Genomic DNA, 10,050 nt, shown 5'->3' on the forward strand with positions numbered 1-10,050 from the left:
CGAAGAGACTTCTCTGTATCCATGAAACCACAGGTGCAGACCCTCCCTGATCCAAATAAAGGGTGTATGTATGTATGTATATGTATACATACATATAGATTAATAATATCTATTATTTGTTCCAGATCCATCACTAAACACTGAGTAATGAGGGATAAATGAGAAATAAACCACTTATCTGCTTTGGGCCTCAATTTCTTCATCTTCAAAATGAGAGGGTTATATAATCTCTCTTTTTTTTTTTTTTGCAGGGCACTGAGGGTTAAGTGACTTGCTCGAGGTCACACAGCTAGTAAGTGTCAAGTGTCTGAGGTCGGATTTGAACTCAGGTCCTCCTGACTCCAGGGCTGGTGCTTTATCCACTGTACCACCTAGCTGCCCCTATATAATCTCTATAGTCCTTTCAAGCTCTAAAATTCTATTCCCTTCCCAAGGTCAAAAAGGCGATGACAACTGATTGAAAGCCATGTCTTGATTCCAAATACAGGGCTTTTGTATATGCCCCTGCAGTAATAAAACCCTTCTTGGTTGCATTTATACCCAAACCACAGAGTAGTATGTGATGAGCAGGGAACAAAGGACCTGTAGAGGAAAACAAAATCTTTCTCATCCATAGCGATCCCTTTCCAAGCTGCCACTAACTGTTCAATTGTGTCGGACTCTTTATCACCCCCTTTGGGGTTTTCTTGGCAAAAATACATTTCACAAATGAGGAAACTGAGGCAAACAGGGTTAGGTAACTTCCCCCGGGGTCACACAGCTAATAAGTGTCTGAGTCTTCCTGACTTCAAGCCTAGCACTCTATCCACTGTTACCTAGGGTCTTGGGAAGATGGCCTCAGGGCACAGAAGACACCAGATTTATAACAGTAAAGCATCACCATTTACCATCTTATGTATGGTCTGGTGAATATACTTCAAATTAGAGACCCCCCAGAAGTCAGGAGGATTCTGCTTGGCTACATATGGAAGGACAGAGACAGAAGATGATGAAGTATGCGATGAAATCGAACGTCCTTTGACTTCGTAAGTGACTAGTTAGGGCTCATGCATGGGTAAAGAAGTTGGCGGCGATTTGGGCAGGATGGATCTCTAAACTTCTAATCGGATTGACAGATGGGGACGGGGGAATACTGTCACTGCTTCTGCACTGCGGGCGGACCCAAAAGGCGCCACCACCCAACCCAAAATGCATTCACTTGTGACACTGGAGGCTTGCCTTTTGCACCCGTGCTCATAAATCATAGACATAAGAGAAAGAAACAGACCATCTACGCCCCCTCCGAATGCGCCTCACCGCGCTAGAGCAAAGACTCTGGGTGCCACCTAGACTCTGGAGAGGAAGTTAAGGTCGTATGTCTCCTAGTGAGGAGTCGGCGCACTCCGGCACTCTGGGGTGACTGGAGGAGGTGAGGGAGGGCCTTGGGAAGAGGAGGAGACACAGAACGTCCCGCCCCCACACGGCTGGGAGCTTTCGAACCACAACTCCCAGGCATCTTCACGGTAGCGCCTGCGCAGCGTCCAGGACCGCGGAATCCGCGGGAGTCTGCGCAGTAGGCGGGAGTGCGGCCGGAAGCCCTGAAACCACATTTCCCAGGCTACTGCGGGACGGCGCCTGCGCAGCCTCTAGGGTCGCGAGTCTGCGCAGTAGGCGGAAGTGCGCCGGAGCGTGTGGCCGGTTGTTCTCCAGTCCTGCAGCTCCGCAACCCAGCGGGCGCTGCCGCCGCCGCCGCCGTCGAGATGCCGATGAAGGGGCGCTTCCCCATCCGACGGACTCTGCAGTACCTGAGCCGGGGCGACATCGTGTTTAAGAGCTCGGTCAAGGTCATGACCGTGAATTACAACACCCACGGGGAGCTGAGCGAAGGAGCCAGGTCAGTGAGCCGGGCCTCGGGCCGCCCCGCCCGCGCGGCTGTATCCATCCTACAGATGGAGAAACGGAGGCCGGAGCTTCTGGGGGAGGGGGAGGGGAGGCCGGAGCAAGGGGAAGAGCGCTGGGTGCAAATTCTGTCCCTGCGGCTTTTTATCCCGGGCGACCTCGGGCAGAGCTTTGACCTTTGCCCCCTCGACCTTTCCAGGGACCCCAGGATACCGTGGCTCTTAGGAGAATGAAGGGGCCTTAGAAACTTCTCAGATTAATTCAGCGGGCGTTTATTAGGCACCTACCAGGTGCATGGCCCCATGCCAGGGGATTGACAAGGTAAAGGCAAGATGAAGACTCGTCCCAGCCCCCAAGGAGTTTATGGTTAGCCCACCCCTCACTGTACAGATAAAGCTGAGGTCTACTGGGTCTCCTGCTTCCAATTCCAGGTCCTCCGGTCTTGGGGGCATCTTCACCCACCGTTTGCATGCAGCAAGTCCTTATCCCTCTTAATTCCGGGGCCTTCCGCCCCTCCCCCCAGCATCTCCAGTTTTTCCCGCACATACACACACACAGTATGTTTGCATGTTGTTCCCACCCCCAGCCCCATTAGACTGAGCTCAATTATAGGGACTGACTTTTGCCTTTCTTGGCATGCCCAGGGCCCGCCACAGAGTAGGGGCATAATAAATGCCTGTTGACGAGATCAATCGTCCCAAAACATAATTCTGTCCTGTAGTTCCTGAGGCTCTAATGGTGGAAATTAAGCCTAGCCTTCGAGGCCTCCACAGTTGTCTGCTCCCATTCAGGCTTCCTGTCCTCCAGCCAAAGCAAAGCGCTGGCTGTTTCCCGATTCTTTGCCTTGCTTCTCACCTTCATCTATGCCTGGAATGCTGTTCTTGGTGACCCCCTAGCCAGGAGTGGGTACCCTAACACTGCGTCGTGTTCTGCTTTATGCCCATGTTCATATTGGGTGGTTCAGGGTCTTCTGGAAGAGGGAAGTTTGGAGCTGGATCTGAATGGCTGTGGTTTGACTTGAGAAGGCATTTCCTCTGTGGGGAAGGGCCTTGAGCAAAGATGTGCCCACCGGGCATTGACAGACCTTGAGGGGCTTGGGAGGGGCATGTTTATTGCCTTACCTGGGTCAGAGAGCCCCAATTGGAGTGCTACTTGGAGGCTGAGAGATTTGAATTTAACATCGAAGGAGATTGTTCCAGAGCTTCGTGGTCATATTAGGTTGTAGGGTGAAACTAGCATTTAAGGAACATTTCTGGCTGAAGTGCATCAGTGGTGCTGGAGTGAAGAGAGGTAGACAGGAGTTGTTTTCTCCAGGCAGGGGAAATCCTAGATCAGAAAGGAACTGCGTGTGTAATAAGTGTGAGGTCTTGGATTTGAACCTTTCTTCGCCTGCCCTACCTCTCTGTGCCTTATTTGTGGAGAAGGGCTCAGAATTCATCTCCAAGACCTTCTACCTCTAAATCCTGTGACCTTGTCATCACCACAACTAAAAAGCAGAAACTTCATTTGAGTTCATAAAGAGTTGGTGATCACATAGTGCAGCATCATGGTCACACTCCTTTTTACCTTGGAGGACACAAAAACACAAGCAGTGGCTATGGGAGGCTGCCTTCCATGATATTCCAAAGGATTTTATCTGTCTGCCCCCAGACCTTTGATTTCCCTTAATAACTAGATCCATCATCATTCACTCAGGAAGTAGCTCAGAAGCCTTGTAGTCCAACCTCTTCTGGACCAAGAAGTCCTTCTGCATCAGTGATAGGTTGGCTGGTTATTGTCTTTCGTGCTTGAAGAGAACCAAAATGACATCACTGTGTCGGGGTCAGTGTACCGAATGTCCACCTGTGGCTGATCAGACCAATACATGCTCAGAAGGCTCTACCATAGCTTAGGCACAAAGAGTCCCCATGAACATTCAGAGTAGAGATGTCCCTAAATCTGTGCATCTCACATTTCTTTTGAGCTACTGCAATCCTGCTTTGCTCACAGAGCACAGCACCTTCTTTGATGTGGGCACACCATGCTAGGCCGTCCCATGCCAATGTCTCAATTGATTCCAGAATTGCTCAGAGAGACCTTCAGAGTGTCCTTGTATCCATTCTTCTGATCACCGTGTGAGCACCTGTCTTGTGTGAGTTCTCCATTAAATAGTCCTTTAGGCAAACATACATTTGGCATTTGAACAATGTGGCCGGCACATCAGGGGTGAGCTCTCTGCAATAGGGGTTGAATGCCTGGCAGATCAGCTCAAGAAAGGACTTCGGTATCTAGAACCAAATTGGAGCGATTCAGATTCCTGGTATGGAGCTGGTACACTATTCAAGTTTCACAGACATACAGTGAAGTCAGCACAACGACTCTGAAGACCTTCAGTTTGGTAGGCAGCCTAATACTTCTCTCCTATACTTCCCTTTGAGCCTTCAAATGCTGAGCTAGCCCTAGCAATTCTTGCATCCAGCTCATCGATGTGTACATCCCTGGAAAGTACACGGCCAAGGTGAGTGAGATTATCCATGGCATCCAGTGCCATATATATATGCCATATATATATGCCATATATATAAATGGCATCCATTTGGTGTAACTGATGGTTCCTCATATGGATGGTGTGGTGCTGTTTGGTGGAGAACTTTGGGTTTTTTGGTGCTCATTGTTGGGCCACAATTAGCACAAGCAGCAGAGAATTGATCCGGACTCTGTTGCATTGAGCACACAATCATCTATGGGCAAAAGATCATGCACCAATTCTCCCTCCACAAAACTTGCAGTGATATAGGAAGCCACTCCTTCCTGAGGAAACCCATCCACTTCTCTTTTGACTCTTCATGATCCCATTTGGGGTTTTCTTGGCAAAGGTATTGGAGTCATTTGCTGTTTGTTTCCTTCTCCAGCTTATTTGATAGCTAAGGAAGCTGAAGCAAACAGAGTTAGGTGACTTGCCCAGGGTCACACAGGGAGTAAGGTCAGACTTGAACTCAGGAAGATGAGTCTTCCTGACTCCAGGCCCAGCACTCTATTTCTGTGCCCCCAGCTGCCCACCCTCTTCAGAATAGCTCTAATTACTAGGAAGTTATTCCTTAGATCTATCTGACATCAACCTCTCAAACCTGCCCCAGAAGGCTCGCAGTTCTGCCTTCTGAGGCCAGGCATGAGTCCAGCTGGCCCACTATGTGGTAATCTTTCAGATACTTGAAGATGGTTGAAGTACTAAACACCTACAATAAGCAGACAAGGGATACAGAAATGATCGTCAGACTTAAATCCGACTGAGCACTTGTTGGGCGCAGGATTTAGATTTAGGGAGTGAAAGGAACGTAGAGGTTAACTAACCCTGTTCTGTAGATGAGGATACAGACCTAGGGATTCAGTGGCCTGCCTCAGTTTACCTAGCTAGTCCGTACCAGACTGCAGATGCAAGCCACCCCCAGTAGGTTATTTGCCCAAGGTCACCAAGGGGGAAGTCATAGTGTCATCTTCTAAACTCAAGTCCCTTGGCTCCAAAGCCACTGCTTTCTCCTCCGGCCAGCTGCCCGTGTGCAACAAATTCACTCTTGAATGGGGAACAGAATGCAGCAAGTAGAATGTTCTAGGGGTAGACCTGGAACCCAGACAAAGCGCCCCAGAAAAATGTGTGGAAGGAGAAGCCTGTTCCCAGCAGCCTTGTAGGAGCTGGTCCCATAGCAGGTGGGTGGAGGTGGGAACCATCTTCAGTCTCTGGTCACAGTGCGCACTCTGTGATTTTGATTGTCTGCCTCAGTGCCCAGTTGTCGACAGAAAATTCTGAAATGTGGCCCCTTATCACACCATACTTTATACTTCAAAACCCCATGAAGCTGGGAGGACAGGCATCACTCACTGTTGCATTGCCTTCTCTAGAAGGTGAAAAGGGGAGGGGAAGGGCCCATGGTCCAGGGTAATGCTTGGAGCCTTCTCATCCCCCTGCAGCACCCGGACGTGATCACTCTAGCCATGAACTTCAGAGTTGGTAGCTCTTGGTGTGGGGACATCAGGTCTGTGTTGTAGCCCTGTTCTGCACCGGATCACTCTGGCCTCTGTCAGTGAAGCTTGATATCACTGAGCCTCTGTTTCCTCCGGTGTAAAATGGGGAAAATAACACAGAAATGCGGGGTTGCTGAAGGTGTCACTGTTGTGCCACCTAATGGATTCTTTACTCTTTTGTAGGAAATTTGTGTTTTTCAACATTCCTCAGATTCAGTACAAAAACCCCTGGGTGCAGATCATGATGTTCAAGAACATGACGCCATCACCCTTTCTGCGCTTTTATTTAGGTGAGTTGGCGGCAGTGTGCTCTTCAGTTGCCTAGTGCAGACATTCTCACCGCAGGCCGAGGCCGAAGCTCGGGCCTGGCCCTGGGTGCTCCTCCCTCAGTGGCTGTAGATGAATTCAGGCCTCAGCCAGTCTTCTGCCTCTGCCCCGACTCCTTGACCCAGCGACCCCCTGATAGCCCAGGCTGAACCCAGCTCCTTTCTTTCTTTCTTTTTTTTTGGGGGTGGGGTGGGGTAAGGCATTTGGGGTTAAGTGACTTGCCCAGGGTCACACAGCTAGTAAAGTGTCTGAGGCCGGATTTGAACTCGGGTCCTCCTGACTTCAGGGCTGGTGCTCTATCCGCTACACCACTTAGCTGCCCTGCCCCCGCCCCCCCAAGCACCTTTCTTAGAAGACACTTCATCAGTGTGTGCCTTGAAGCTGCCCACGGGGGCTTTCTGAAGCTCAGCTGAGATACCTAGGTGGCCACAGGGGGGGAGTTGTCATGCCCCCAGAGGAGGAGAATGTGCTTCATTCCATGCCTCCCTTCTCCACTCCCCAAACCCAGTGTCCTCTTGGTTTTCCCCCGCATCCCTTCCTTTGGTGTCTTGGTGCCAAGTCTGTTCAAACCAGGGCGAGGCCTTGTGAAGAATCAGGCAGGATCCCGTTCTGTGCTTCCGGTTCTAGATTCCGGTGAGCAGGTCTTGGTGGACGTGGAGGACAAGAGCAACAAAGAGATCGTGCAGCACATCAGAAAGATCCTGGGGAAGAATGAGTAAGTTGTTGGTGCTGAGTCAGAAGTCAGCCACCTGATTAACCTTGAGGACCGAGGAGAAGGTGAAAAAGACAGCGGCTGGCATTTCCAGGGGTGAGGGCAGGGCGGAGTTATCAGCCGTCTCACGGGCAGGTGCCAGATCCCATGCAGTGCCCGACTCTCCTTGGCTCGTCGTCGTGATGATGGGGATTGACAGAGCACTCGCTCTAGGGTGTGCTGAGGAAGGGCTTTTCACTTGTATTTCAGTTTACTCATCAGGCAGGTTAGCATCATTTCCCAAGTATTTGTTAAAACCACGTGGGACTGGGAGAGTTGATGTCTCTCAGGTTTTGCTTTACAAATGGCAACTTTCAAGGAGTCACTCATCTTAAAACACCTGACCAGTGCATGGTCATGGGCCACAGGCACTTAAAGCCATTGAGACAGCAGTGCTTTTATCAGAAATATAGCTCAGAGTTTTAGAACTTTTTCAAGAAATAAATGCCTTGACCGTGCTTTTGCTCCAACTCATCCCGAGTCTAGTTTGGAATCAAAGGCTCCTCCCATGTATTTTTCTCCTATCTAGAAGTTTTCTTGGCATTAAATCCCCCTTGCCCTTTGACCCTTGGTTCTCCTTAGTGGGTTTTAAAGGACTTGAAAGATGATCATGAACTTTCCAACTTCCCCAATTTTAAGACTTTCTACATCTAACACAAGGAAGAGGGAAAGGTAGCTGGTGGCTTGATGCTTTTTCTCCAATCAAGAAGAGAGATTTTTCACTTAATTTTTCTTCTCCCCTCAGCTTTTTCTAGCAGGGAGCTAGTGACTTGATTTGTATACAGTAGCTGATTTTATAGACTGCTTTTGTCCTGAATAAAATACCTCTGTTATGAGCGAAAGTTTTGTTAACATGGACTTAAATTGGTTTCATCATAATTGCTGTTGGCATTTAGGGAAAGAGTTCCAGGAACTGAGTTTGGGTGAGATGATGTTTAGTATCAGCATTAGTGTGCCTTCCTATACACACTGAGATTACAAGTGAGAATTTCTAGATGCCCCCTTCCCCAGGGTGGCATGATTTTGAGGAATGCAAACTGGTTTTTGTCTCACCTCTAAGGAAAGTAAATCTGGGAGATGATTTGGTGTTCTCCGTAAATGAGAGGAGGCTTCTGCACACCCCATTCTGGGCTTGTTACTGTGGCAAGGCAAGAATTGACCCTAGCCCCTGTTCCAATAATAAACAATGGTCATTTCAACAAAGAATGCTGGTCATTATCCTTCAGAGAGGGGGAAATGTTGACAGGGGTTTTCATCACTGTATTTTAGAAGGGGAATGCAGCCTGAGCCCCAAAGTAAATCAGAAGTCTAGCAATAGAACCTAGGTCTAGTACTTCTGTTCCAGCACCATCATGAGTAAAAGCTTAGGCCCGTGGCTGTTGCAGAGGTCACAGCACAGGGGGAGGCTTACAGATATGTGGATTCTCCCCCTCTTTTGGTTATTGGCTCAAAGGAAAACTCATTTTATTTCACTAGGTCTTGTTATCTTTGTTCTTTAACAGTGAAGTCCTCAAGATGGAGGAGCTAGAGAAAAAGAAGCTCTCTCACCCAGCTAACTTTGGACCCAAAAAATATTGCCTGCGGGAATGTATCTGTGAAGTGGAAGGACAGGTCCCCTGCCCTGCCATTGTGCCTTTGCCTAAAGAGATGACTGGCAAGTACAAAGCTGCTATGAAAGCCAATGCTCAAGACTGAGGGCCCATGGTGGAGGCTTCTGGTGCCTGGGACACTTGAGCCTGTGCCGAAAGCCCAAGGCCTTAGAGACCAGGTGATGGAGAGCCAGCCGCTGGTAAGCTCCCAGGCCAGCCCACGCTACCTCGTGTGCAAAAAGACCCATTTTAGACACTAGCACAAGGCCAGAGGAGCAAGAAGACAAAGCAAAGCTGGGGGGGTATATGTGAAAAGCCTTAATTTGCTAATAAAGCACTAGTTCCCTAATCGTATTTACTGGGCAGTAGTGAAAAGTCAGTATCAGAGTATCTTGCCTGTCCATAAGCCTCTCTTCCAGCAAAGTTCCACTTACCCTTATTCTCCCGACCCTCATACTCTAGTCCTTGTAACCACAATACTTCTGAATTTTAAGGGCTGCAAGAAAAGCTACAGAGCTGAGCAATATTGGGTTTCAACATTTATGTAAGAGTAGCATGAAGTGCTCAAGGTCCTCAGGAAATTTTAAAATGTTAACTGCAGGGTTGTAGCAGTGATAGTCTAGTATCAACATTTCAAGGTAAGTTCGGTTTTCTTATTGAGGGTTGATTTAAACTTCGGTCGGTAACAATCTGTCACATGCTATTAAATACACTGTACACAACTGTGTGGTGACACGGTCCTAAACTGTCATAGGGCAGCTAGGTGGCACAGTGGATAGAGCACCAACCCTGGATTCAGGAGGACCTGAGTTCAAATGTGGTCTCAGACACTTGACACTTACTAGCTGTGAAAAAGTCACTTAATCCTCATTGCCCTGCCCCCCCCCCCAAAAAAAAAAGTCCATCGGGTTCTCCTTTACTAAAACCTAGAAATGTTCAATAAAGACTTGGTGATTACCTTCTCCATGAAGACTGGGTACTGCCTACAGTAGGAGAGAGAAACAAAGTTCTTTTAGGGAAACTCATGGCAACCACAGTGACCAACCAATGTCATTGTAGGTACATGACTGGGAACCTGGGAAGCCTGAGTCCATCTTTCACTAGCTGAGTGTCTATTTAAAATATAAAAAGGGCTGGAAAAAATTTTGCTATGCATCAAGATAATCCAAAAATATAAGTTGCAGTTATTATCATCAGACAAAGGGAAAATGGACATTAAAAAACTGAAAGGGGATACCCCAAGGAAAATATGGATAAGAAATTGTTCCACGTATGATAAAATAGCAAAGAAATATGAGAGCAAAGATTTGGAACAAAATTGATGCCTATCAACTGGGGAATGGCTAAACAAATTGTGTTAAATTAATGTAATGGAATATTACTTTGCTGTAAGAAATAACAAATGTGAATAGAGAGAAACATGAAAATATGCACATGAACTAAGCTAGAGTTAAATAAGCAGAGCCAAGAAAACATAACCAATGACTGCCAACAACGTCAATGCAA

The 10,050-nt window shown here is 48.1% G+C and overlaps 1 protein-coding gene across 1 annotated transcript; it reads left to right on the forward strand.

Annotated features, from left to right (window-relative positions):
• Positions 1–1,628: 1,628 nt before the first annotated feature.
• MRPS25 (mitochondrial ribosomal protein S25) lies at positions 1,629–8,898 on the forward strand. The gene is made up of 4 exons (XM_043972689.1): positions 1,629–1,873; positions 6,061–6,167; positions 6,832–6,919; positions 8,458–8,898. The coding sequence occupies exons 1-4, from the start codon at positions 1,740–1,742 to the stop codon at positions 8,648–8,650; spliced, it is 522 nt and encodes a 173-aa protein (XP_043828624.1). The 5' UTR covers positions 1,629–1,739; the 3' UTR covers positions 8,651–8,898.
• Positions 8,899–10,050: the final 1,152 nt, after the last annotated feature.

This window comes from Dromiciops gliroides, chromosome 1, assembly GCF_019393635.1.
Source record: "Dromiciops gliroides isolate mDroGli1 chromosome 1, mDroGli1.pri, whole genome shotgun sequence".
In the NCBI taxonomy this organism is placed as follows: Eukaryota; Metazoa; Chordata; class Mammalia; order Microbiotheria; family Microbiotheriidae; genus Dromiciops; species Dromiciops gliroides.